A 27,612-nucleotide genomic window follows, 5' to 3' on the forward strand; every position below is an offset into this window, starting at 1 on the left:
ATATTTCCCGTTACCATGGGTAACGAGACGGGAAAATTCAAAGCAAATAGTGAAGACCTCAACCATTTTTGCGTTTCTAAGTTAAATGTTTAGGTTTTCATTAATTTTAAACAAAAATAATTATGAAACAGGATTCACTTGGTGGAAAACCGCACCATTTCGCTAATAAGAACGAAATTCCCAACATTTTAAGGGTTAAATGCGCTGTTTCAGGTAAAAGCAACTTTCAACACTGAAAATATAGTTAAGCCAGCTTAAACGCAATATTTTTAGGAGATTCCGGAGTTGGAAAAACTGCTCTTATAGAAGTTTTGAATCGGGATAAATCAAGATTCCCAGAAAATTATTCGATGGTAAGATTTTAATCTGATATTTCAGTTATTGTCACCAATGGCTTATAAATTTTCAGACTTTGGGCATTAATATTGTGGTGAAATCGGTTACCTTGGAAGACCCACCTGATCAAGTGGTATAAAATTATTCATTAACGATATTTACAATTATTATGGACCTTATTCCCGTGATACAACAGACAAGGTTTATTGAGTTAAAATATGGAGAAGACTTTCATTTATTTTTTTGTTTATACAGGCCGGCATATTATGGTTTCCTCCCCGATCAGCACGATGACGTCGGCCCCGACGGAGTCGGCCAACAGTTGGGTCCGACAGTCGGAATCATCTACGATTTGGGCCAAAGGATCCTTTGGCCCAAATCGTAGATGATTAATTATGGTTGGGATTATGTGTTAAGGCCACGCCAACGGGGAGATATTTGGGGATTGGGACGGAACACCCGTGGCGGAAGTATAACAAGCATCCGGGGGAGGGGGAAATGGTGGTCATCCTCACTCCTCAAGGCCACCCACATTCTCCGCCTCCCAGACACGAATGGAATATCGTATCATCGCAACAGAATCTACAAAAAGGTATAGTTGTACATTACCCAACAGAAATCATAGCAGACGACTGAATATTTTAACCGGAAATTGACCGATTTTCAAATTTTATTTTCGGCGCGTGACATGAGGTACATCAGGGGTGCGTGAAAATTCTAAGAAGGAATTCTTCTCTTGAGAAGAGTTCTTCGTGATAATTTTTATCCCCGTGAGAACTCGCTAAAAAGCGTCAAATGTAAAAAGATTCTTCTAAAGATGGCGGCTTACGAGAATGCCACGAACTAAGCCTTTGACAATAAATATTATTTTTACACGATTTCACAACCATATATGAAGAAAGAAAACATTTTATTTATATTTTAAAAGAAAATATTTCATCGGAAATTAACTTAACATTAGGTTTTCTCTGAAATTCATTTTCGTCCACAAAAATATCATGATTATTTTCTTCAGCATCAAGTAAACTGATTAGAATATTAGCTGCCATTTTTATTTATAATATCCCCCTTTTTGACCAAGTGAGAATTCTCAGAGGCATTCTCACTCTTCTCAAGAGAACTCGTGAGAATAGATTACGTCACCTCCTGTGAGAAGGACCGTCAAAATTTTGAGAAGTGAGAATTCTCAGAGGCATTCTCACTCTTCTCAAGAGAACTCGTGAGAATAGATTACGTCACCTCCTGTGAGAAGGACCGTCAAAATTTTGAGAAGTGAGAATTCTGAGCAATTCTCAGAGGCATTCTCACTCTTCTCAAGAGAACTCGTGAGAATAGATTACGTCACCTCCTGTGAGAAGGACCGTCAAAATTTTGAGAAGTGAGAATTCTCACTATCAAGGGAAGAATTCGTATAATTTTGACGCACCCTAAGCTCATTGTTTTACCCGCTTGAAATAGATACCCTACCAACGGCCCCCCTGTACTTGGGGGCCGTGACCTAAGATCGTAGCGCATTTTCATCATTTCATGCGCAAAATGAATTTTAAGATCCATTAATTCCTATTTCAACTCCTTAAGCCTTGCCAAGTGTATCACGAATAAAGTGGATTAAGTAACTTTAAAGAATTTTATGTAAATGCTTAGGAAATGTACATTTATGATTCTTCTGGCAAAGATATCTACGGGGAAATGATTCAGAAATTGGTAAAACGTATTTTTCATAACATGGACCGATGGGATTAACCATGTAATTGGTCTAATTAAAGTATACTTTCCGTTTCAGTGGAACAATCTTAGCATGATTATCATAGTTTTTGACGTTACATCGGAAACCTCCTTCAACAACTGCGTTATGTGGTTAGAAAAGGCGAAATTCTTGAATAAAGGGATCAGTTTATCAGGTTAGAAAAAAAAACTCCCTATCTTGGGCCATGGATGCCATTTTGGAAGGTCCGTCGAAAAAAATAAACTATTGTACTACAGATTGTAGATGACAAATGGATACGACCCGCGCACCGCGTAGCGGGAAATTCTTGAAACTCCCGTAATACCCTATTCAGACGAGGCTAATAAAACTGGGTTCAGTAAACCAAAGATAAATTTTTATAGCACATTTCAGTATAGCTAGATAAGCTCTGGTTTCAAAAACGGGATCCAAACCCGGGTTTATAAGCCTCGTCTGTAAAGAGTATAACAAACAGGAAACCTCGTGTTTTTAATATTAGGCCTAAAAACGCTTTTTTATTCAAGCGCCAATTGCAACTTCAATCTTGGATTGGTTTTCTTTTACATACAGTTAATTGATCGTTTAATATTAAACTTCTTCTTTTTAATTGAGTAAACTGACTTGTAGTGATAATGTGGAAAGATCCAAATCGTTACGCCTAACCGCCGTTATTTTCAAAATCCCGATCGCAATGGATAGTTACCCCATTATTTTGTCCCCAGGCCATAACTTCTGAAATGGATTTCTTAAAGGGAATAGAACCTCCAACGCGTTCTTTATGGAAGACCCCATCAATTTCCTTTATTCCCTTCACAATCAACGATTATCAGCGCCGCAAGTGTGAAAAGCCATGGGAGGCAGCGGAAAATATTGGAACCCGCGGAGGGCGACAGAAATACCAGAGGCTATATTCCCTTTAAGGGAAAAGTGAACTTATAAGATGGATAACTGATAAATATAGGGTTAAATAAAAAATCTTAAATGGATACTAAACTCTTCAGTGATACAGAATTTAAAAAATATCAATTTAAAGGGAATACATGTATAACCAGCAAAGCAATCTTTATGGAAGACCCCTTCAACTTTTCAAATTACCCTGTACAGTGGCGCCAAACATTTCGAAAGCCAAAGGCAAAAGCGGCCAGAGCTGCAAACGTTGGTGTTCCACACCAAATACCTGAGGTTATATTCCCTTTAAATGTTTTCATTTTGAATTCAAACTTAAATTATTAGAGTAGATGATTAAAAAGAATAATTTTAAATATTTTTCAATTTCTAAAACTTTTATTTTATAACTAACTAGCTTTAATACCCGGCTTCGCCCGGGCAGAACCATAGATAAAGGCCATAGGTAAAATAACTTCGTATATAGATAGGAAACTTCAATGGGGCAAACTGACTTTCACGAGATTGCCCTGACATCTAGTGACTGCGCCAGTTGGCTGTGTTCTCAAGAGCGTAGACAAGGTAGAACGTATTGAGGAATTTGAGGTCGGAGTTTTGGGAATAAACGTATTTTGCAAGGTAAATGTCTTCAAATATACCAGAAATACCGTTTAAAACAAACTTGAAATCTTTACTGAATGCTATTTCTTTAGTGCTATTTTTTAATTTTGCTCTCAGTTCAAGAAAAAGTACTTTTAATACATATAGCTCGCTTAAGTTGAAGTTAAGCCTTTGCAATTGGGATTGCGTTACACCAAGGTTCTAGTACGTACTTCGAGTAGTGCGAACTTCACCAAATAATATTATTCGGGTGCCGCCACCAGAATAATGTCGGCCAAAATTCTGGCGTCCCTTCTACAACATGAAGTTTCCTATCTATATACGAAGTTATTTTATCTATGGGCAGGGCCGTTTTAACCTTTCCGTAGGCCTAAGGCAAAAATCTCTGATTTACCGACTTTTCGGACCTTCGTAGGCCCTATTATATGGAATCGTAGGCCCTAAAGTATCCTTAAATGTTCGTAGGCCCTAGGCACTTTGCCTAGTCTGCTTTATGGATAAGGCGGCCGTGCGCCCGGGGTCTTAGTTTTAATGAATTAGATCTGATTTGTACGTAAGAAAGGTAAACGCTGTAGCAAAACGGTAGCAAAAACGTAACACACGTAGCAAAAAGTCCTCAACTACTTAAAAATCCCAACTAAACCTCTCCTTCTACGAATTTCACACTAACCCGTTAAAAAAGCTGAAAGGTCGGGACGGGCGCGAGGAACTCAAGAGAGGAGATATGGGAAGCAAAGGGGTTGAAGTCGAGAAAAAAATTGAAAGTCGAGACCAGCCGAAAATAGATAAGGGAAGCAAAGATGCGAAAGTCGAGTAAAGTAAAATTGAATTATGAGTAAAATTGAATTAGATTAATAACCATGTCAGGTATTTGGAATTAGGCGCGTTTAGTTCGAAATCAGGCCCTGAACATTGAGTAAAAATTTCAAATAATGAACATGACATACAAATAAATAAATAAATAAATAAAAGGACAAACTTTAAGACTTTAGTTATAGATTACCTTTACGCGTTTGAACGAATTTGGGTTTCCTCATAATCGTAGATCTGATGGCAGATCTAAGAATCTGAGAGACCATTATCGTTCACTTCAATTCCGCTCCAGTGTCGATTATTTAATTAACTCATATTTTATTTATTGTTTCAACAGGTTTGTTAATCGGAAATAAATCTGATTTGGACGTCAGACGTAAAGTGCACAAGAATGCTGCGGCCAATTTCGCTCAGAAAAACAACCTACTTTACTACGAATGTTCGGCAGTAAGGAATATTTTTATATACTTGAATATGCTTAAAATTAATCAAAAATCAATTAAAATGTTTGATCGAACTGAAAAACAAACTGCCCGGTACGATTAGAAATCTAAATAATATCACAGAAAAGTTTCAATCTTATGCTAGTCGTGTTTAATCGTTCTAAACCCGCGAAACCACGATTAATCGAAATCATCGATTAATCTGCTTCAAAAAGTCATATTATCGTTGAACATCAAGTCATATTATCTTTGAATATCGAGTCATATTATCTTTGAATATCGAGTCATATTATCTTTGAATATCGAGTCATATTATCTTTGAATATCGAGTCATATTATCTTTGAATATCGAGTCATATTATCTTTGAATATCGAGTCATATTATCGTTGAATATGGAGTCATATTATCGTTGAATATGGATTCTTATTATCGTTGAATATGGAGTCGTATTATCGTTGAATATGGAGTCATATTATCGGAAACAACAAGCCTATCCCACCTTAAGTTGGTATGAATACACTAGAGATTCCAATTACACCACCGCCATCTATAGATTAATTACTGAACCAGTATTTAGCAGACGACAGTTTTTATAGTTTGGAGAAATCGTCTGTTGTGCGCTATTCGCCATGATAGAATGGGTTGGGCTTATTAATCGAAAACCATTAATATAAAGAATATTCGTATTGAGACTAATGACGCTTTCTGACATTGAAAAGTCGATTAATCGAACAAAATATAAATTTTTATTTCCCACAGAAAGACGCCACTAACGTAAACGAGGCTTTTCGTCATTTGGCTCAAGAATGGCACAAACTTTACGATAAAAAGAACTCAGCTTACCACTTGTTAACTTAAATCATATAAAATATATTTAAAACACAACAACTGGGTTAAATATAATTGAAAATAGCACACCAGTGACCACACAAAATACGTTACTTCAAGGGTACTTTATCGGCTAAAAGTTTAGCCGCAGGTTGAAACTGAGGAGGAGTTCTGTCTTCGAAATGTATAATCTGATTCCGGACTTGGCTCCATTTAAAACTGGGACCGACCTTGGCAGTTTTCGGGACAGAAGCTCTAGCAGACGCCGCCGTTAACGAGGATGACGTTGGTTGGTTCCTTTTCTGAGGTTTAACCCTCTCCCCGGTGGTCTTGCAAAGTTGGTGGTAAAGACCCGAAGATACGCTGAGAGGGTTGAACTCCTCCTCCGTGTCCAAGGTCGAGAAGCACTTGGTAACGGCGTCCATAATGGAATCCGATGGCTTTTGGAACTCGCAAGTGAAAACGTCCTCCAAGATGTTGGGAAGCACTAGTTCTCTGCTGGCGATCGGCTTAATCAGCATACATTGCTTCGTCGATGCCATTATCAGAAAGTGGTTCTGGAATTGAACGTAAATTATGCTCAGAATCGCGGCTTTCTGTTAAAGATAGTGCATCGACTAGTTTCATATTTTTTGCCACTAAGAGCGTCAGGGGCGTAGGAACGTTCTAGAAGTTGGAGGGGGCAAAGAGAAACCAAAAGGGGTCTGGAGAATGGTTTTGAATTTTTAATCGAGTGTAGCTTCTTCGAATGCGTGTGTACCTTTTACTACACTGGTTTTTAATTACCAAGGTGCGCATGACGGCTTTTAACAAATTCGGTTAGTTGAATAATATTGAGTTTTCTACATATTTACTGCCATCTATTTGGAAACATTATTTATTACAAGAACTTGAAGAACGAAGAGGTTTGGCGGATTATTTAAAACTCAAAATAAATGTTCGAGCTATAGGCTAACCTATGATTTTTCATATGAGTTTTAAAAAGGTGGTTCAGAATTGGTCGTGGTCCAAATTAGGTCACTTTGCCCTACTACTATGTAAATTGGCGGGAAAAGACTGAAATTTAAACACAGTTGAGGTTGTGTAAGGTTTTTATGCTTTTAAAATGAGAATTTGAGACTTGCGAAGATTTCTACTGACCAAAAAGTTGGAGGGGGCAATAACATTAGTTGCCCCTCCCAGCAAAATTCTAGGGAGGGGCATTGCCCCCCTGGTTCCTACGCCCCTGAAGAGCGTTGTTGATTGACTTATAGAGTGAAAAGTCTGTAGGAGCCTCTATTTCTACTGTCTTTTGCAACATTTCGAGCGCGTGCATCCGAGCTTAGTAACCGAGATGGTTCGATCAACGTATATTCCGCTAAGCAGCTAAATGCGAGTGTCGAATGGCGATTTGAAATTAAGTAACTGGCTCAATTTTTAAAACATTTAAAAAGTCCGTGCTTTTAAATTACCGCCTTGATATTGCTTTAAAACGTTTTATTTTGGCTCTTCCAACTAATTTGTTTGAATATTCGAGGGACGTCGCATTTATATAAAGTTGGGCGCAAATGAGCTCTATGGTCTGTGGCCAGAACTTTGAACATAAAATATTTTGAATTTTAGGATCTCATTGGGTGGACCAAGTATTCTGTAGAGTGACCTATTATCCTGTAAATTCCCATATGATATCTCATTATGGGACCTCATTGGGTGGGCCTAGTATCCTGTAAATTTACAAATTATATATCATTGTAGGACTTCATTCTGTGGGCCTAGTATCCTCTAGAGTGCCTTATAATTTCATATCATTATGATTTTATACAGGGTGTCTCAATTTGCTCGATCAGGCCATTTTACTCAAAATGTATTTATGCTAGGGTTCTGAAATTTTCCGGGTTTATTTGTTAGGTATGGAAGGCTTTGGTTACTAAATTTCAGAAAAATCGAATGATTTTGTGTCGTTTTGGAATTTTTTTTTCACCGGTAGGTGTCACGCAAAATGTTTCAACAGAAAAGTTGTAGGGCATAGTCGAAAGTGTAAAAATAATTTTGGTTCGGTTGAAAAAGACCTATTTTTCACTGAGTTTGGAGGTCGGGGGGAAAACAAGTTGTACTAGCAGGCAATAGCCTTTAACGTAAACAATCGTACATAATCACAACACACATGTACATTTATTTTGGGAAACTTATGCTTTCAGCTATGTAGTTAATAATCAGATCTGCAAAAAGTTATTGTTAAAGAAAATTATTACGTTCAACACCTAATTAGACAAAGTAGACAAAGACCGCGTCTTCCATTTCGACGTGGTTACGAGTAAGATCATCAAACAAAGATTTGTAGACCAAAAATTACGCTTATTTTTCTTTTGTTGTTTTTTAACGTGAAATATCAATTGTCCGAGTAGTATTTAAAGCGTTTACATTTCAAAGTTAAAACATTATCTCAGCTTGGCCGATTGTTGTCCAGTATGCCGCCCTCTTTACACTCGATATCAGCGCGCTCATATGCTAGAATTATTTTACGGAGAAGGTCGTCGTAATGCTACTCTAGTAAGTCAGTTATTTAGATGAAGATTTCCCAATTGCAGACCAAGTCATACGACGGTTCTTAGAGTGGTCCGCGACTTCGACAACTGGGGTAATATCAATCCGAGGTTTCGTGGTCGTGGTCTCCAGGACATCGACATGGAAAACACCATACTTGCCTACTTCGTCGCCTATCCTCGAGCGAGCGTCAGGACTGCCAGCTTTGACTTAGGGTTGGATCGAAACTACGTTTGGAGAACACTCAAAAGACACCATTTTCATCCTTATCGAGCGACACTTCACCAAGGACTGCATGCCGGTGATAGACAGCGCCGACTCGACTTCTGCAATTGGTTTTGCCTCATGGCTGACGCACACCAGGATTTTCACGATCAACTACTGATGTCCGACGAATGTTCATTCGGAAGAGATGGGCCTTTCAACCGTCAAAACCAACACTACGAGAATCCACACTGGGGATTTCCTCACCGCCACCAAGTGCAGTTTCGCTTAAATGTGTGGGCTGGTCTGTTAGGTGACAGAATTATGGGCCCGTTCTTCCTGCCAAATCGTCTGAACGGTCAAAACTACTTGGAGTTCCTTCCAAATGAAATATCCAACGTGTTGGACGACATTCCTCTGGCCGAGTACAGACGCATCTGTTTCCAGCAAGATGGGGCGCCACCTCACCAATATCGTGACGTGGTTGCATATCTAAACGACGAGTTTCCTGGAAGATGGATCGGAAGAACTGGTCCTGTTCGTTGGCCTGCAAGATCCCCTGATCTAACACCACTCGACTTTTTTCCTTGGGGATTCGTAAAGGACTACGTATACCAAACACCTGGGACGAGCGTTGAAGATTTACGACCAAGAATCATCGAAGCATGTCGCCGGGTGACTCCAGAAATGGTTCGGGGAGCATTTCGCAATATGCAACATCGTGCATATTTGTGCATTGCATCAGAAGGTGGCATTTTTGAAAACATTTTGTAGAAGTCATTAAAAAACATTTGTGACTTGGGCTAATTATTATTTATTTATTTTTCGAAATCTCATAACTGAAATGCATGTTATCTACAATTCGTTAAAGGCTATTGCCTGCTAGTACAACTTGGTTTTTCCCCCGACCTCCAAACTCAGTGAAAAATAGGTCTTTTTCAACCGAACCAAAATTATTTTTACACTTGCGACTATGCCCTACAACTTTTCTATTGAAACATTTTGCGTGACACCTACCGGTGAAAAAATAAATTTTCCAAAACGGCACAAAATCGTTCGATTTTTCTAAAATTTAATAACCAAAGCCTTCCATACCTACCAAATAAACCCTGAAAATTTCAGAACACTAGCATAAATACATTTTGAGAAAAATGGCCTGATCGAGCAAATTGAGACACCCTGTATAACCCTATTATTTCGTATTGTAGGATCGTTTTAAATAGTCGAAGGCCCAACTATTTCTGACACTATTATTACCTGGGTCATGTGAGATCCAGCACCGGTCAGTCCGACGAGCTGGTCATTGCATTTCTTGACCAATAGGGACAAACCCTTGCTGTGTAAAATGTCGTTCACTGCCAGGAACAGTTCCTGGTTGCGTTCGTGTTGCTCCCACTCCATTTTCCAGCACTGGGTTGGCGACAGGATCATGGGAGTACCGAATAACACTGACTCACAAATACCAGATATCTTCAAGGCCTTCACGATCTCTAGATTGTACATTGGAACCTACAATATATACCTTGTTCGTTAATTTATTCATATAGATCTGGCTATACCCTTCTCGGTGTTAGACCCAGGGCACTAATACTTTTGCAAAAGCGGGGATTAAACAGCGTGTACGGGAAGAGCGTTTTTCCAACTGGCTCTAAACTCTGTTTGGAGAGTGTCGATGATGCCGCAGCTAAACCGATTTGTATTGCCTATTCTCCGGCCACTTACAGAGCCCAAAATGTATTTATTTCAACTTAGCTATATCCAAAAGTTGATCAAATTTTAGCGTTGCTCTATGGGTCCTTAATTACTTTTAATTGATCAACTTTTGCTATATCTCATTGGTTCCCTAAAATTGCCCCTAATGGGTCGCAGTGTGCAATAACTAGTGGCTTTACCGGGGAGTTGGGGTCCGGCTCTTGTAACCCATAAGGGTGGTGGCGTACTGGGAGATGTTAGCTCTGATCAAATGGTCCTATCTTCACCTCCGACTTCGGTCAGGTATGGGCTGGAAACTGGGTTTCGGCTCAGGCTAACGGAGAGGGTCCAGGCAAATTGGAGGATTGGGTAGCATGCTGTGGGGCGTCGGGTCTCCGTATGAGGCGCAGTGGTTATTTTCCCCGGCCTTTTGGAGCACACCGGGATCTCCGGTGCCAGCTGTGCCGGGTTACTTGGACTGCTGTGTGCTCGTCGTTCCCCTTTAGGAGCTCTTTCTGAAGGTAGGTAGGGTGTTGGCTGGAGTTGCTATACCATCAACTCTCTGTCCCACAGCTGTACGCGAAGTGGGAGCTGGCCGCCCCATTGCTGCACCTTCTGCTGGGTTGAGTGGCTTGTGTCGAGGGTGAGACCATCAGTAGTAGGGTTCTGCTACCCATTCTGGATTTGTCACCTGTCCGGGCTTGTGGACGCTGGCGTAGGGCAGAATGATGAGACCACCGGTGTAGTAGGCGTTTTGATTAGCTTGGAGCACCAGTATATAAATTTCTGACCCAATATTTCCCTAAAACTGGCATCTCACGACGCGATTGAAGAGCGTTATAGAAATGTATCATTTAATCTTCCCTGTACGATAGCCAGATCGTAGAAAAGCGATCCATATACGTTCTACAGTATATTCACGCTATACGTGGGGTGGCGGAGTGGTTAGCACTTTCGCCTCGCAGCAAGAGGAGCTGGGTTCGATCCCAGCTTGTGGCACTGGGTGAAAACTCGGAACTACTCCTTCTGCGTTGATTTCGCAAGTTCTCTCCCCGCTGGTTTAAGGGGTTTTCCCCGAGCTCTTCGGTTTCCCCTTCCATAAAAACTTGTAGAGGTTAACGGCAATAGTTAGTGTAGGGAGCTGTTGGCACGCGTGGCATGAAGGGCATGCCACCACCCTCCTACGCATTGTAACCCGGCCACCTGTATTAAAGGCTTTAAAAGTCGGTCGATGACTTAGGCCTAAGGTGGTGCCTTGGGTATTAGCCTAGCTGATTATTTACGATAGCGTTTTCCATTTGACTGCTCGCGAGCGCTAAAAATCGCCCCGACCAACCTTTTATGTGCCATTTGTGTGCTCGGATCAATAAATGCGTGTTCCATTTAAAGGGAATATAACCTGCAAAGCAACCTTTATGGAAGACCCCTTCAATTTTTCAAATTTCCCTGAACAGTGGCGCCAAACATTTCGAAAGCCAAAGGCAAAAGCGGTCACAGCTGCAAACGTTGGTGTTCCACATAAAATACCTGAGGGTAAATTCCCTTTAATGATCTCGAACACTAGCTCAGATCGCTTGAAACTGAGTTGCCAATTTTGACAGATCTGCTCGGAGCAATTTTTTCGCGTGTTTATTTTCAACTCTAGAATGAAATCGCTCGAATTAACTACTCTCTTTGGGGTCCATAATTTATATTTTATCGTGTTACCAAGGAGGAAACACAATGTAAAATTATAACAAAGTTTGAACAAATATTAACCTTTAAAAGCTTCTATTTCAGCCATCGTAACCGCGTTATTTCGTACTACTGTATTAATAGTTCTTAAATGGCTTTCGACACGCAAATACTGTCTTCTAATACGCTACCTATCTAGTTTTCTACGGCAACCAAAATATGGCGTAGCTATTAGCAGGGCACTCCGTAGCTTTGGCCATGGGTGACGTACTAGGACGTCACAGTGCCATTACTCTATAGGCAGATAAGGAGTCTGGGCCCCCTTTTCACGCGCTGAATTTACTCTTATCCCTGGAACTAGGGTGTGCCTGAATTTCCCTGATTCAGCAAAAATTGTAACGTGTGGGACAATTCAGTCCTCTCGTCCATCTGATTAATCAGGGCGAGATATGTGTAACGGCCACGCCAACGGGGGGATACGTGGGGACACCCGTGGCGGAAGTATTCCGACCACCCGTTGGGTGATTTGTGGTCGTCCTCACACGGCCATCCACAAACTCTGCCTCCCGGACGCCTGGGATTACAGGAGTGAGCCACTACTCCCGGCCTACGGTTATATTACTAAATAAAAGATCTTAACAATCGTCGACTAAATATGCGATAATTTTGCAACATTTCGATTTAAGGCTGCGTCCGTAAACTGCCCGGCAGAAAGTTTGGTAATTTTAAAACAAAATCTTCTACCTAGGAATTTCTCCAATATAAATTACGATTGATATTATAGATTTATGACTTCGAATACCGTAATTACGGTCACTGGAGGGCCCCTTCCAAGGATGGGCCCCTAGGCCGCGGCCTAGGTTGGCCTAGGCGGAAATACGGCACTGGCTATTAGCTATAGCTTATATCCGTACCTTATTGACGTTAGATTTGGAGTTTCCAGGCGTCATAAACTGCAAGCATCCAAAGTCACTAGCGATGAAGAACTGACTTCCATTTGGCAAGATTTGTGGGTTAATCAAAGCGTCTCTGACGTCACACTTAATCACCACCTTGTCCTCGATATCGCCAAAGTCATTTTCTCGGAAGAAGCTGTTTTTGGGAAAGTACAGACGCAAATGTTCCAAGTCACTTCCGGCATCGTGCAGCCAATTCTGCTCAGAAAAAATGCCAAACGTTATGGAGATAATTAATAAAACTTAAGTGACGTGAGGGAAAACTACGTGGCAGCTAGGAGCAACAAACACAAGGAGAACGCAGCTAGCCTTTAAACACGCTAACGAAGGGTTGTGTACGAATTTCATTGGACGAACCTTTACGCTGAACGTTTTACGGGCGGGGGGAACACAATTTCCGAATTTTCCCCTTCCGACGGCAGCAGGCGCTAAAGCGTCTAGACAATGAAAAATGTACGCAAGAAAATCCACGACTTTTGACGGGTTGCGTTCTCCTTGTGTGGGGTGCTGTGTTTGTTGCTCCTAGGTGGCAGAACATTGCAAATTGCAAATTGCACAGTGACAGTAGTGTTCCGGGCGGTACAATTGTACTTTTTTAATACGTTTCGGATTTCGTAGTACGAAAATGTGTTTCCAAATATTTTACACGTATTTAGCACGTTTTCAATTTATCAATAGAAATTGAAATAATTTTATAGTGGTTTTTTGCTTGTTTTTAAAAATAAATTGAAATATTTTCTCAGTCCATTCTACATTTCCGTTGTATATCAGACACTAAAAAACTCTAAAATGTTAATTTTTACTGTGACGTATGCTTGGCGACATGGTTTTCCATTCTTTTAACCCTTGATTTATAACGTTTTCCATTTGACTGCTCTCGAGCGCTCTAGATCGCTCTGATCAAGATGTTATGTTCCATTAGCGTGCTCGGATCTTCTTCGATCAAGGTTCGCGTGTTCCATTTCCCGCTCTCGGGTGCTCCTAGATCGCCTAAAACCGATCAACGGATCGAGATCGAAATCGGAACAAATTTTGGCGTGTTCCTTTAAGATTTTTTGGCAAAATGTCAGACCAAGACGCGAAAATTCAAATTACTAGCAGACGAAAAACAACAAAGCGCTGGAATATGTTAATGGGATGTTCCATTTGCTGTTTTACTCTAATTGATTGAGGCCAGGTCTATGACGTCAGAGACAGATTCGGAGCAAATCTCGAGCAATCTATTGGAAAACGCTATTATATTGTTAACGCGACAGTTAATTAAATTCAAATTTCGCGCCTTTTTAAATAACGATGAAAGTTTCACCCTAGATGGCGAACTAGGCGTATTACGGAAAAGTACGTTGAAATCTTTAAAAAGTACGTTTTGTGATTTGGGACAAAACGTTCCAGAAATCGGAACAACACTGCAGCGTGACACTGAAGCCAGTAGCTTTGGAGGTTTACGGCAGAGCCACAGGCGGACTTTCTTCGAACTAGATCGTACCACCTTAAATTTCACCCTTTCACCAGGGTCATAGTGCAGTTTGGTGCAAATTCTGCCACTTTCTTTTCACCACGCCACCTTTGTTTCTCTTTTAACAAATAGTTTACAGGGAAAGAAACATTTCGAGAAAAGCCCTTAGAGGTTCAATTTTAATGTTTCTATTTATACTAGATGGCGCCACTAGGAAATAGAGAAAAAATACTAGCTCATTTGTTTTCAAAGAAACTTCTAACACTATTTTAGGTAATTTTTAAGAAGAACAAACTTTTTTAACAGTTTCAGACTGTTGGCGCCATCTGTTGACACTTCGGGTAGTTACAAATATACCTCTAATGGCGTTACCCCCGTGAATGGATCTGATCCTTCTACAATATGTAACGGCGCTAAAAATTAATCTTAATATTTAAACTACACGTCGGAAAATTAAATTTAATCGCTGTTATCGGTATAGGATAATTTATTTTCAAATTTAATTTACTTCTGTGGTAATTTTGCTTAAAGTAAGAAAAACCTTGACCTTGAAAAAGCCTTCCAGTTGATACACGTCCAAATCGAGACTCGAAAATTCGATGTCGGTGATGCAACTAAGAGAATCTAACAACGGGTCTGAAGCGAAATTCAGCTCCTCGCATTCTAATTTGGGTGAAATGGAAGATTCAACGGGTTCTTTGGACGAAAAATTTTTGAGGATGGCTTCGACGGAGTAGCGATGGTTAATGGTGATGACCTAAAATGTTGTCATAAGTTGATAAAATTGATTGTTTAAGTATGATGTAGAAAGTTTTACTTCTATCTTAGACGCAAAAGTGACCTTCAGTTCTTTAATTATGACTTCAATCAATTGAATCACTTTTTTACCAGGTTGAAAGGTGAACACTGTGATCTGCAGTTGGTCTAGCACATCCTCCTGAGGTTTAAAATCCTTCAAAAAAATTATTCTCAAAATGTTTACACGATTTAAATTAATAAAAATTATAAAATAAATTACTTTGAACTCTTTAAACTGCGAATAAACATCACCCAAAGCGGCAGAAAAACTGCTTTTAGCGGTTGGACCATTTTGGAAAACCTGTCGGAAACTTTCTACTATATTCGAAAGTTTCGTTATTATAATTTGGTAGTTTGATTTGAAAAAAGACAATGGTATCACGCATTGGCTGTGAGAACCGATCAACGCGAAACCCAAGGCTGATACGCGACAGGAGCCTTTCATGGCGTAGCAAAGACTTAGGATGTCTTTCAGAACTTTGCATATTTTCGAAACCGTATTTTCATTCATATTTGGAGTAGCGTCCAGAATTATATAGTGATCTGCAAAAAACATTTATATTTAAACAATTCTTTGTATTAATTAAACAAGCGTTAATTTACTTGGTTGTTTGTTAAATACAGAACGCCAGTCTAATTTCTCTATCCTTGTCATATTTAAGTTTAGCGGGGAAAAGAAACACAGAAATTATAGGCCTTTTAAAATTCCCCAACAAACGCGAAAATTTCAAAAGTGGCCGGTGAAGTAGTGACATCTAGATATATAACCTCAAACTAAAAAGGAAGCGTAGCTTGTTCGTAACTATGGAAACGGATAGGTAAACAAAACCAACACGTGGTTTTTGACCGGCAAGTTATCTTCCTGGTGAAACTTAAAATAAGCATTAAAATCATGATAATTAAAGCAAACGGGTTAGTGAAAGATGGTGAATTTACGAAAACTATTTATACTTTGGTAATTATACAATTTAATATTCAAATATCAATACGTTTATATTGAATTAGTTTACATTTTTCAGATAAGAGAAGGACAGTTCAAAGATGCAACTAATATTTTGAACTCTCAGCTTCAAAGCAATCCCAATGTATGTTGTCAAAAATAAGATAAAATGTGCAGTCTGTAATTTTAACCCTGTTTCAGTCAAGAGCAGCCTACTCGTTATTGGCATACTGCTATTTCTTTATGCAAGATTTTGTGAATGCTGCTAATTGCTACGAACAGTTGACAATTCTGTGCCCCGACATTGAAGAATATCACTTATACTATGCTCAATCTTTGTATCATGCTAGTTTATACCAAGAAGCCATGAAGGTAACTTGTCAGATTGAAAACCCAAACTACCAAGGCAAAGTTACGAAACTGCAAGCTGCTATCAAATATGGAGAGGAGGACTTAAATTCTGCTAAAAGTTTGGTCGATCAATGCCCATCCGATGACCCTGACACTGAAGTTAATCTCGGTTGTCTACTATACAAAGAGGGACGATATGAAGAAGCATGCGTTAAATTTGCAACTGCAATGCAAGTCGAAGGTTATCGACCAGGTTGGGTTTTCATTTTAAAAATAACTTAATAAGTTAATTAACTTGGTGCTAAATTTATATACAAATTTATAGATTTATCGTACAATATTGCTTTATGTTACTATCGCTTAAAGCAATTTGCACCTGCGTTGAAACACATTGCGGATATCATTGAGCGTGGTATTCGGGAACACCCTGAACTAAGTGTAGGCATGACTACAGAGGGTATTGAAGTCCGTAGTGTTGGGAATACAATAACCCTTCATGAAACAGCCTTAATTGAAGCTTTCAATTTGAAATCTGCCATAGAATATCAACTAAAGAATTGTATGTATTACATTAATATTACTTTAGATTTACATAAATTAAAAATTATAATTTTAATGGAAATTTTTATTTTAAAGATGATGCCGCTAGGGAAGCCCTAACGGACATGCCCCCTCGTTCTGAAGAAGAATTAGATGCAGTTACGCTGCATAATCAAGCTCTGATGAACATGGAAACGCAACCTACAGATGGTTTTGAAAAATTGCAGTTCTTAATACAACAAAATCCATTTCCACCAGAAACCTTTGGAAATTTACTTTTATTGTACTGCAAATATGAAGTCAGATAATTTAAATTTAATTATAACCATTTCAATTACATTAATATAAATATTTTGGGTAGTATTATGATTTAGCTGCTGATGTTTTGGCTGAAAATGCACATTTGACTTATAAATATTTAACTCCGGTAATTTCATTTTCTATTTTTAATTAGTTATATTTTTTATTATTTACAGTAAAAAATATTTTTTTATCCAGTATTTATACGACTTTTTGGAAGCTTTAATCACCCAACAAACTTCACCTGAAGAGGCGTACCAAAAGTTTGATGAAATGGCAGCGAAACACACGGAACTTTTACGTAAGCTCACGAAACAGGTTCAAGAAGCGAGACAAAATCATGAGGACGAAGCTGTGAAAAAGAATGTAGCGGAATATGAGGAAGCATTGGAACGCTTCATACCTGTTCTAATGGCGCAGGCAAAAATATTCTGGGATTTAGAAAATTACGGACAAGTTGAGAAAATTTTCCGCAAATCCGTGGAGTTTTGCAATGACCACGATGTTTGGAAATTGAACGTGGCTCATGTATTGTTTATGCAAGAAAATAAATTCAAAGAAGCCACTGGTTTTTACGAACCAATTGTGAAGAAAAATTACGATAATGTAAGTCATTAGCTACTGATAATTCTTATATTGTTAATATAATTTTGATCCCATATTTTACTTTTAGATCTTGAATGTGAGCGCCATTGTGCTAGCCAATCTTTGTGTTTCGTACATTATGACAAGTCAAAACGAAGAGGTCAATAAAGATTTTAGTATTATACTTTTCAAAGAAAATGAATAATAATAATAATCAGCTAGGCGTGAGGGGCCTTGGGAAATTAGATTTTTGCCCACTTGTCATTTGAGCCAGAGCATCGAGTTGATGCAGGTCATAGAAAATATGAAAGGGAAGTAGCAACTCCGCCAATGGTCGTCTAGGAGTACTTTTAAATACCCCAATTAACTTCTGTGAAAGTTGTGGCTTAAGCCTTTACCTATTTAAATATATTAACCGGAAGTACCAGGCGCAAAAACCGTTTTTGGAACCTCGACATACTTTTAAACCGCTGTCAAAGGCACGGCCCCCTGGAGGGGGACGTGTCAAAGGCCTCAAAGCTGCAGTTGCTATTCCTCTTCTATTCAGAACCACAAAAACCCAAGGAGGGGCGGACGGTGACGGCGGTCACCAGTAAATTTTTGCGTGGTAATGTTGTTTGTGACGGTGTATTTTAACAAGCACTATTTAAACAGTGACTTGCAGGTCCTGGCTTTCGGAAATAGTACTTTTTGGCAATTTCCTTGAAGACGTTTTATTGAAGCGTCTATTGTGTATTTGTGTTGCAAAACGCCAGTTCAGTGTTGCCAATGTTTGACGAGCGAAAATCCCACAGTCCAGTTCCAAAATTTCCAGCCAAACCCCCTACACGTTTTTAGCCACGCCCCCTCCCAAAACTCTGCGGAAAACATGCCAAATATTTTCAAGTTTCGTAGGCCAGCGCGGGAAAAAAATTAAATAAAAATTACTAATAATTTTTATAAATTTAGGAAATGTTTTGTTAAGTCATTTTACCATCTTCTTTGATTGAAACGTACGCTTAAATGAGCAGTATTTTTAAAATTGCAAGAGATTTAATATTATGGTTATTGTGATTATAGAAGTCTGATATTTTCGGTTTATGAATTTCTGGAAATAGGGCTTTTTCAAAAATGCAGGCCAAAAATCCCACCAAATCAACGATTTTCGCTTAAAAATCCCTTTATCCCACACAGCCCAAAAAATCGCCAAAAATCCCACAATGTGGGATTTATCCCACACATTGGCAACACTGCGCCAGTTTTAGGGAACCAATGGCATACCGGTATGATTTGATTGGAGCACTGACCATCTATCCCAAGAGGGACAAGTATCGCTGGTATAAACTTTTTCTATCTCGAATTTGATGCGACTGTTTTAAAAGCGCGCCATCTCACGACAGGTAGAGGCAGTTTTAAAGTTAGAAAGACGAGTACGCGCGACAATAAAATTTTTGTAGAATCTGACTTGCGCACAACTTTTTTTATTGTTATTTCGTAAAATAAAGGATTTTCACGCGCTATTTTATGTTTGTTGTAAAAAAGCCGCAAATGTTTTCGAGGTTGACCCAAGTCCTTCTTGCGGTAGGTGGTCTGTGTTTGGAGTTTTAACTTAGAAGCATACTTGCAGAAGGTAATACGGTTTTGGAACAACGCTAAAAATTGTCTCAACATAACGGGTTTTTTACGCATGTTATCCTACCCTCGTTACAAACTATAGACCCCAAGTAGAAAATAGAGCACCACCTTCATTCATATAATCGTAATAAGACGCTTGTTAAATATTTCGACTCTGTACGTCACTAGTATTGCCAAATTTTAAACATAGAGAAAGCATTCGAAGACTGCTATTATTGTATGAACTACTTCAAAGGGTGGGGTTTAGTTCATAACCGCGTTTGATGGGCGTGACTTAATTTAAAACATTTTGATGGGTGTGACTTAACTAAAAACGTCCTTTGATGGGCGTGTCTTAATTAAAAACGTCCTTTAATGGGCTTGCCTTAATTAAAAACGTCCTTTAATTAGCTTGCCTTAATTAAAAACGTCATTTGATGGGCGTGACTAAATTAAAAAAGTGCTTTGATGGGTGTGACTTAACTATAAACGTCCTTTGATGGGCGTGACTTAATTAAAAATGTCCTTTGATGGGCGTGACTTAATTAAAAACGTCCTTTTATCGGAGTGACTTAATTAAAAACGTCGTTTAATGGGCGTGACTTAATTAAAAACGTCCTTTGATGGGCGTGACTTAATTAAAAACATCCTTTGATGGGTGTGACTTAATTAAAAACATCCTTTGATGGGTGTGCTTTAATTAAAAACCCAAGGAGAAATTAAAAAATTTTGTAAAATTTTACTTCAACATGTTAAAGGCTGAAGAACTAATGCGCAAAATTGAGAAAGAAGAGGAGCAGTTGGCGTATGAAGACCCGGACAGGAAAATATTTCACCTTTCCATCGTCAATTTAGTCATTGGGTAGGAACCACGACTAAAGCCACGGCACAAGTCAGCTTAAACCCACCAACTAACAAGTTCTTTAAAGTAGGGCGTTTCATATTTTTGTCGATAGGAGCGCTGTAGATTGAAATTTACAGGTTCTTTTATTCCTACCGCGTTAGGCAAAATTTGGACGGGTGATCTTTAATCGTAAGAAGCAGCGTTGCCAGACGTACGATAATTATCGTTCAAGTCGATAATTTCGGGACGTACGGTATTTTCAATGGCGTACTATATAGTACGCATTTTTTGATAATTCAGTTTGTGCATACGATAATTTCGAGCTAATTTTTGGGACGTACGATATTTTCAATGGCGTTCTATATAGTACGCATTTTTCGATTATTCAGCTTGCGCATACGATAACGTACGATAATTTTTAAATTTTCTGAAAAATTGCGACTTTTAAACATAAGATTTCAATCCGTTGAACCAAGAAAGAACTTTAAGTGTTATTAAAAAATTTGATTTAACAAGTTTAACGTTAGTATTTCACACAAAATTCAAATTTTCCGCCAGTTTTCAGGCGTACGATAATTAATTTCTGAAATTGATAATTTTTTTCTCTCTGGTACGATAATTTGAGTTTCAGGAATTGGCAACCCTGCCTATTAAAAAATGCTGCTAAATAACTCGCTGCGTAAACCTGGAAAAAACATCTATCACGCATATTTTTATGGTTTTCATTATTTGTATATTATATATATATATATATATATATTATCATAAGTAACATAATAACAATTAGTATGACATTTTACGAGATTTACAACCAAACTGATTTTCCTAGTTATTGCGTAATCAAGATGTTTTCTCACCACAGAGCCCTCTAGTGTGTAAAATATGCGAGACTTCCGCTAAGCCGAAATATCTGGTTTCCGATAGATAGGCGGAATATTAGGCTAAAATGATAAAAATAAAAAAAGTTTTTCTTGGCGCCACGAGCTCATGTTTTTTTTATAACGCGTGATTCACACGTGGACTTCAAAACAAAGATAAAGCCCCTCGCGACTCCAGAACGTGCTCTCCGATATTAGGCTTAAATTTTTATCAAAAAGTAGTCATCCAAAACGGTAAGACGCGAGTCCAAGTCAGAGCTTGAAGAAAGTATCAGTGCCGAAAAAAGGTTCGGTTAGAAAATTAGCATTAAAGCCATAGGAAGTGTCATACTTATTTTAATTATGTTACTTATGGTATTATGTATTCTAGTACGCATTACCAGCAATAGATGGCGAACGAGTAGCTGTCCGCCTAGAGTTGCTGGAAGCACAGTATTTTGGATTTTTTTAAACGTTTTTGGTAGAGCAGTAACTGGCTTTAACTGACTTCTGTCAACGTATTAGCTTTTCTGATAAACCAGGATACACGAAGAACACCAAAGTTATTAGACTATATACTACAGCAATGGTAAAAAGCCATTATTACCGCAGTCCATACATACTATTTCATGGACGTAGAAAGAAAGTGTAATAAATTGTAATAGGCCTTTCTATAAAATAAGCTACGCTTGCTGAACTTGTTTTATGTAGATCGTTCGTCACGAAATACGTAGAAGTTCAGTTCAGTTTACGCTTCAAAACAGGGTGCCTCGTCGAATTTACTCTTATGTCCAGGGCTTTTCGTAGTGGAACGTCATCGATACGTCATCAGTGACGCAACAGCAACATCAAAACAATAAAGTCAATGTTACTTTATAGAAAAGCCTATTGGGGTACTGAAAATTTGGAATATGAATTGTGGAGGCAATGACTTAATTTCATACTCGGTCAAATCTGAACTTCTGTAAAATACGATAGGAGTTTGCCCCAAGTTTACGCAGTGAGATGTTTAGTATAATCCTCTTCATACGGATCATCTGATCCACTTAACTGGAAAGGCGCACGCGACCGAATTTTGCATAAGGCAGTAGGAATAGAAGTTCCTACATATCTTTCACCCTAAAAGCCAATCAACAACGTTCGTAACGGCAAAAAACCGGAAATTCCTGGATCCAACATCGAACTTTCAAGTTCATTAGGCTCGTATGAACGGTTTCGAATAAAACTTACTTGGAAACCGTTTTCAAAATCTAGTTTGAAACTAGAGTGTTGAACCGATTTAGCCGGTAGTGTGACCGAGGCTTAAAGGGAGTGTAACCCTAGCGGGGTATGTCAACAGTGTTGCCACACGTTAAGGATATTAAAAATGGGCCTAAAAAGTCGGGAAAGGTCAGAAAATTTTAAGAATTTGTAAATAGTCAGGGAATAGAGCGTTCCATAAAATCGGTGTGGTGTGCTTTCCCCCTTTTGAGTTCGAAGGAGGTGAAGGCTTGGCCGTATTTTCGTGTGAGAGAAAAATATTTATCTGGCAAACCCGTAAGAAATTGAGAGCAGTCGATTTTTAGGAGTAGCGTAGTTGCTAGCCTAGGCTGCACTAATTTCCGGCTTTCCGCGCCGTTTTTCTTATTTTAAATTATTTTTGTAATAAATGTATGATGGCAAATAAGCAAAATACTAGTCCCAAATCCACGGGTTTAAAAAGAAACTTAGATCATGAAAATATCCTTAACCCCAAACATACTTCAACACCTAGGGTCCCTCCTACAACTCCTAAAAGGTACGTCTCTAAAATATTGATATAAAGACAGGACATAAGCCGAATTATCTTAAACAAAAGAATAACAAATATTATTAGTCCTGCTGAACTAGATCTATAGTCTGCATTAAAAAATTGGCCGATTTTATAGAATGCTCTGTTTAGTTTTATCTTGACATTTTTTCAAGGTAATTTTACTCTAGATCTATGACAAATTCTGTTATTATTATTTAGATCCTTGAAAGGTTTTGTAAAGTTGAAATAACTTTTGTACTGAAATAGAAGTTGATTGAATTTATTAACTTCTGATGAATGTAAAAGTTAAAAACTGTCCAATTTTGGACTCTAAAAGTCAGGGAAAATAACTTAAAATGGTCAGGGAAAACAGGCGATTTAAATCTGAGAATATTGTGGCAACCCTGGTCAAGCTTCTATCATTACCCAATCGTGGCACTAATATCTAGAACGTTATAGAAAATCCTGTCATAATAGGCGTTTAAAAAAATCATCCCAGGAAATCGCCAATATGTAATATTTGCGAGAGCCAGGACCCGCAAGGTATTGTTTTTATAGTGCTTGTGAAAATAATGAACACTTTTCATCATGTTTTTGCCAAGCCTTAATATGTCACAAAAGCTACCTGGTTAAAACGGATCGCTTGTTGCTGCCGTCTAGGAGCAACAAACACAGCACCCCACCACACAAGGAGAACGCAACCCGTCAAAAGTTGTGGATTTTCTCGCGTACATTTTTCATTGGTTAGACGCTTTAGTGCCTGCTGCCGTCGGAAGGGGAAAATTCGGAAATTGTCTTCCCCCCTCTCCGTAAAACGTTCAGCGTAAAGGTTCGTCCAATGAAATTTGTACACAACCCTGCGTTAGGTTGTTTAAAGGCTAGCTGCGTTCTCCTTGTGTTTGTTACTCCTAGCTGCCGTAAAGGTGAAATATTTCCATTATTTTAACAAGCACTACAGTGACTTGCAGGTCTTGGCTCTCTGAAATATTACTTTTCTTTTTTTTTGCTCAATTTTTGGGGTAGGGGCTAGGGCTATTCAGCCATACAGCCCAAAATAATCAAAATAGTATATTCAGTGTAGTCATGACTAGTCATGTAAGATAAAAGTTTTTGTTTAAACATGGAAACTGAGCCCACAGACACAATCTCTTCAGGTAGGTTGTTCCATGGAATAATTGTGCGACGAAAGAACGAGAATTCAGTAGAATCGCGTTTGGAGTGAGGAAGATGAAGTTTGCGACTGTTTCCACGGGTGGAAAGTGAAGAAATTGTATATGAAAAATAGTTTTGTTTAGGGGCGCCCGAAAGTTTATATAATAGGACTAAATCCAAATAGAGTCTTCGGCACAATAAAGGCATCCATGAAAGAGCAGCGAGTCTGTCAGTTCGATTAAAATGTTGTAAAGTAAATGGGATTTTTGAGGCATGAGCTTGAACTTCTGGGCGATTTCTTGGGAGGATGATTTCTTGAAGCGTCTATTCGATACACCCGGTGGCCGCATTGGAAACAGGAATTTTCTGTTACGTTCTAGACTGTCACGCCACTAGTGAGTGTTGACGGAAGTTTGACCTTCCCTGTTAGTGTTATTGCATAAAGTTCTTCGTAATTAAATGATTATCAACGCTCAGTAAAAGTATAATTGCAGAACTCTGTACTGCGCTAAAGGCAACTACGACTTCGGCGTCTCTCGCGTCATCAAGAGCCTGGAACCCTACAACAAGAAACTGGGCACCGACACCTGGTTCTACGCCAAACGCTGCTTTCTGTCCCTGCTGGAAAACATGGCCAAGCAAGTCGTCATGGTTCGGGACACGGTGTTAACCGACTGCTTGCAATTCCTCACACATTGCGAAGGTATTGAAACGGTTCATTATATGTTTCTTACGATAAAGCAGAAGAAAATAGGGGAAGTACGTATCTGTAGCTTTGAGCCATAGAAGTCGTCGTGTGACCCACGAAAATGCCTTTTTACGCATAATAAACCAAACTGAAAAAGTAGTTCCACTTTTGTTTTGATTCAACTCGGCTATAAACGACGAAAGCAAATACGCCTTAGCTCAATTAGCAGAGAATGAGAAGGACATTATGTTACAATTGTTCTATTTAAGAAAAATTGATTTTTTAAACGATGTATTCATCCGCGATTTCCCGCCAAACCGTTTTGGCGCGAAAATTCGTGAAAAGTGACGCCTTTCCAAAGCTGACTAGAAGCGTACTTCCCCCTATTTTCTTCTGGATAAAGGTATTCTGTAATGCCCAAAAATTTAAAAGATGGCCATTTCCAAGGTCGTAATCGATTTGTTCAGGGTTGCCATAGGACAAGGAAAGATTTGGGAATTTTAAGAATTGCTGGAAAGTCCGCGAATTTTAAGAATTTCTGAAAAGTCAGCAAATAGTTTATTTTATAAAATGTCTTTACGCTTGCCCAACTTGTTGAAATGTTGCCCTGGAATAGTTCAGCCAATGCCTAAGAATGAGTTCATAAACTCGTTAGTGGAAGAGAAAACGGATCCACAGCTGAAGCGGGGAGGCAACATTTCAACAAGATAGACAAGGTTATTTTATAAAAAGAACTATTTTAAGAATTTCTGAAAAGTCAGTGAATTCAATTGTATCTTTAAAATGTTACTATAATACTGTGATATAATTAGCGAATAAGTAGATTAGTCAATTATGAAAAGGGATAAAAAAGCTAAACCCTAAACAAATTTGAAGAAATTTAAAAAAACTTACAAATAGCTCGTACCGATAGGTCTTCGAGCAAACAAAAAGACGTGAAACTCGGACCAAGTAGATCTACGAGTGAAAAATTAAATTAAGTTTCGCGTCTTTTACTTATTCGCTAATTATATCATCCTTTATAATGCAGTCCATAGGTGGTTCCTTTTAACTTAACATTGCGTATATACTATAATACTGTGACCAATTCTGCGATTATTATTTAGTTTTTTAAAAGTTTCGGTCATTTTTTAAACGTTGCAGTAAGTCGGTTTTTTGGTTAAAACCTTTATACTAAAAATTAAGCTAAATTAAATTTATTAATTTCTGATTAAAGCAAAATTAAAAATTGTCTTATATTGGCCTTCAAAAAAGTCTGGGAAAATTTCGAAAAATGGCCCGGAAAAGTTAGGGAATTTGAATCTGATAATATTGTGGCAACCCTGTTTAGTATTTCTTTTTATTTATTTTTTTTTAGTTTTTTTCGAGTAGCGTTGCCAGACGTACGATAATTATCGTACACGTCGATAATTTCTAGCTTATTTTCTTGACATACGATATTTTCAATAACGTACTATTATGCATTTTTCGATAATTCAGCTGGCGTGTACGATAATGTACAATATATATTTTTTTAATTTGCTGATAGCCAGTTAAAAACTGACTTTTAAGCAGTTCTCAATCGATCAAACTTTAAGTGTTACTAAAAGTTTTGATTTCACAATTTTAACGGCAGTATTTCACACAAAATTCTAATTATTTCTGGAATCGATAATTTTATGGCTCTGGTACGATAAATTGAGTTCCAGGAACTGGCCACGAATTGCGAGGTAAACATTTTGAAGGCCGAGATTACCATGTTCAACGTCGATATCCCCTTTCGGGCACTTCTGATCTAGATGATTAATATGGAACACGTAGCCTCGATCTTCCCAGCAAACCTCTGATGTGTACAATACACCGTATCTAGGCGCAATAGGGAAAAAACACTCCGTAGCTTTGGCTAGGGCCGCCATGTTGGGTTGAATGGTTTTTTAATAGGAAAAAGCATGGGTGATGTCGTGTGACATAGAACTGTTGGCTCCCTATACAGGGTGTTCCAAAAGGTGATGCCAAATTTTTAAGGAGTTGTAGGGGGTGAGTTGAGAAGTATGCCTGTTTTTTTTTTTCATTTTCCTACGATGAGTTAAACGAGCACCAGAGAGATTCAAAGTGTGGCCTACTACTGGCCCTGGAACATTAAGGTTTGGGTTCGTGTGATAGGTAAAAAAAGGACTTTGTAAACCAATCGAGGTAGACCGCGTAAAAAAGTAAACTTAAACAGTATTTTAAGTCCCTGCTGCCTGGTTTTGCGCTTGTAGCAGCCTACTTCCAGGGGCTAGTAGGCCACACTTCGAAGTTCTCTGGCGCTCTTTTCACTCATCGTAGGAAAATGGGGAAAAACAGGCATACTTCTCAACTCCCCCCCTACAACTCCTTAACATTTTTGCATAACCTTTTGAAACACCCTGTAGCAGTGTAACAGGGTTGCCACACGTCAGGGAAAAGTCAGGGAATTTAAAAATGGGCCTATAAAGTCAGAGAATTTTAAGAATTGGTAAAAATTCAGGGAAAAGTCAGGGAATTCAATTTTATCTTGGCACTTTTTGAAGGTAATTTAACTCCAGATCTATGACAAATTCCACGATTATCATTTATTTCCTTGAATGTTTGGCTAATTTTTTCAACATTGCAATAACCTTTTTACTGAAATATAAGTCCATCTAAATTTATTAACTTCTGATAAAAGTGAAATATAATAGAAAAATTTTGGCCTTAATAAGTCAGGGAAAATCTCTTAAAATGGTCAGGGAAAACAGGGAATATTCAGGGAATTTGAATCTGAAAATTTTGTGGCAACCCTGTGTAAGGAGATGATAACACTTTTTTCAATATGTTGGTTTCTTTAATTTCAGCATATGGTCGCAACGTCAATGTTATCGTGGAACAACCGTTGGAAGAGTCCCACTTACATCCTGGCAAAAATACAGTTACTTATGAAGCGCGATTAGTCAAAGCGTTACTTTTAGACTTAATGTCATAAATTTTGTTGTTACTAAAATATGATCTTGACGTCACTCGAGTCAATTTTTAAGTGAATATTCTTTTCGGCTGTT

The 27,612-nt window shown here is 38.5% G+C and overlaps 3 protein-coding genes across 6 annotated transcripts; 2 read left to right on the top strand and 1 right to left on the bottom strand.

Annotated features, from left to right (window-relative positions):
- The first annotated feature begins 1 nt into the window (after window position 1).
- On the top strand, window positions 2-5,700 carry LOC149962240 (intraflagellar transport protein 27 homolog). 2 transcript variants are annotated; one of them, XM_090179217.1, is made up of 7 exons: window positions 2-213; window positions 274-353; window positions 410-469; window positions 1,981-2,040; window positions 2,120-2,237; window positions 4,719-4,828; window positions 5,585-5,700. In XM_090179217.1, the coding sequence occupies exons 1-7, from the start codon at window positions 123-125 to the stop codon at window positions 5,681-5,683; spliced, it is 618 nt and encodes a 205-aa protein (XP_090035343.1). In that variant the 5' UTR covers window positions 2-122; the 3' UTR covers window positions 5,684-5,700. The 2 variants fall into 2 exon arrangements, with proteins under 2 accessions (XP_090035343.1, XP_090035348.1); XM_090179222.1 differs by lacking the exons at window positions 2-213; window positions 274-353; window positions 410-469 and adding an exon at window positions 663-928.
- LOC149962241 (meiosis 1 arrest protein-like) lies at window positions 5,591-15,659 on the bottom strand. Of its 2 annotated transcripts, XM_090179201.1 has the most exons (8): window positions 15,560-15,659; window positions 15,177-15,499; window positions 14,976-15,110; window positions 14,706-14,915; window positions 12,661-12,900; window positions 9,638-9,889; window positions 5,744-6,210; window positions 5,591-5,678 (listed from the first exon to the last, which is right to left on the bottom strand). In XM_090179201.1, exons 1-7 carry the CDS (start codon window positions 15,609-15,611, stop codon window positions 5,764-5,766), a joined length of 1,659 nt encoding a protein of 552 aa, XP_090035327.1. In that variant the 5' UTR covers window positions 15,612-15,659; the 3' UTR covers window positions 5,591-5,678; window positions 5,744-5,763. The 2 variants fall into 2 exon arrangements, with proteins under 2 accessions (XP_090035327.1, XP_090035320.1); XM_090179194.1 differs by having other exon boundaries at window positions 5,655-6,210.
- Window positions 15,660-15,827: 168 nt separating this feature from the next.
- Ttc30 (tetratricopeptide repeat domain 30) lies at window positions 15,828-27,586 on the top strand. 2 transcript variants are annotated; one of them, XM_090167528.1, is made up of 11 exons: window positions 15,828-15,911; window positions 15,976-16,041; window positions 16,098-16,500; window positions 16,573-16,806; window positions 16,884-17,086; window positions 17,149-17,214; window positions 17,286-17,693; window positions 17,761-17,832; window positions 20,024-20,127; window positions 24,384-24,592; window positions 27,412-27,586. In XM_090167528.1, the coding sequence occupies exons 1-11, from the start codon at window positions 15,849-15,851 to the stop codon at window positions 27,537-27,539; spliced, it is 1,956 nt and encodes a 651-aa protein (XP_090023654.1). In that variant the 5' UTR covers window positions 15,828-15,848; the 3' UTR covers window positions 27,540-27,586. The 2 variants fall into 2 exon arrangements, 1 of the variants encoding a protein (XP_090023654.1); XR_016479678.1 differs by lacking the exons at window positions 24,384-24,592; window positions 27,412-27,586 and adding an exon at window positions 20,271-20,309 and having other exon boundaries at window positions 20,024-20,193.
- Window positions 27,587-27,612: the final 26 nt, after the last annotated feature.

The sequence above is a fragment of the Leiobunum rupestre genome, chromosome 1, assembly GCF_980474605.1.
Source record: "Leiobunum rupestre chromosome 1, qqLeiRupe1.1.hap1, whole genome shotgun sequence".
Classification (NCBI taxonomy): Eukaryota; Metazoa; Arthropoda; class Arachnida; order Opiliones; family Sclerosomatidae; genus Leiobunum; species Leiobunum rupestre.

Coding starts and splice junctions, on each gene's coding strand:
- LOC149962240 (XM_090179217.1), top strand. CDS start 123: ATGAAACAGGATTCACTTGGTGGAAAACCGCACCATTTCGCTAATAAG. Junction 214..273: donor GGTTAAATGCGCTGTTTCAG/GTAAAAGCAACT, acceptor CAATATTTTTAG/GAGATTCCGGAGTTGGAAAA. Junction 354..409: donor TCCCAGAAAATTATTCGATG/GTAAGATTTTAA, acceptor ATAAATTTTCAG/ACTTTGGGCATTAATATTGT.
- LOC149962241 (XM_090179201.1), bottom strand. CDS start 15,611: ATGACAAGGATAGAGAAATTAGACTGGCGTTCTGTATTTAACAAACAA. Junction 15,500..15,559: donor TGTATTTAACAAACAACCAA/GTAAATTAACGC, acceptor TGTTTTTTGCAG/ATCACTATATAATTCTGGAC. Junction 12,901..14,705: donor AACTGGAAGGCTTTTTCAAG/GTCAAGGTTTTT, acceptor TTTTCTGAGCAG/AATTGGCTGCACGATGCCGG.
- Ttc30 (XM_090167528.1), top strand. CDS start 15,849: ATGATAATTAAAGCAAACGGGTTAGTGAAAGATGGTGAATTTACGAAA. Junction 17,694..17,760: donor TGAAGAAAAATTACGATAAT/GTAAGTCATTAG, acceptor TTTTACTTTTAG/ATCTTGAATGTGAGCGCCAT. Junction 17,833..20,023: donor TGACAAGTCAAAACGAAGAG/GTCAATAAAGAT, acceptor AACATGTTAAAG/GCTGAAGAACTAATGCGCAA.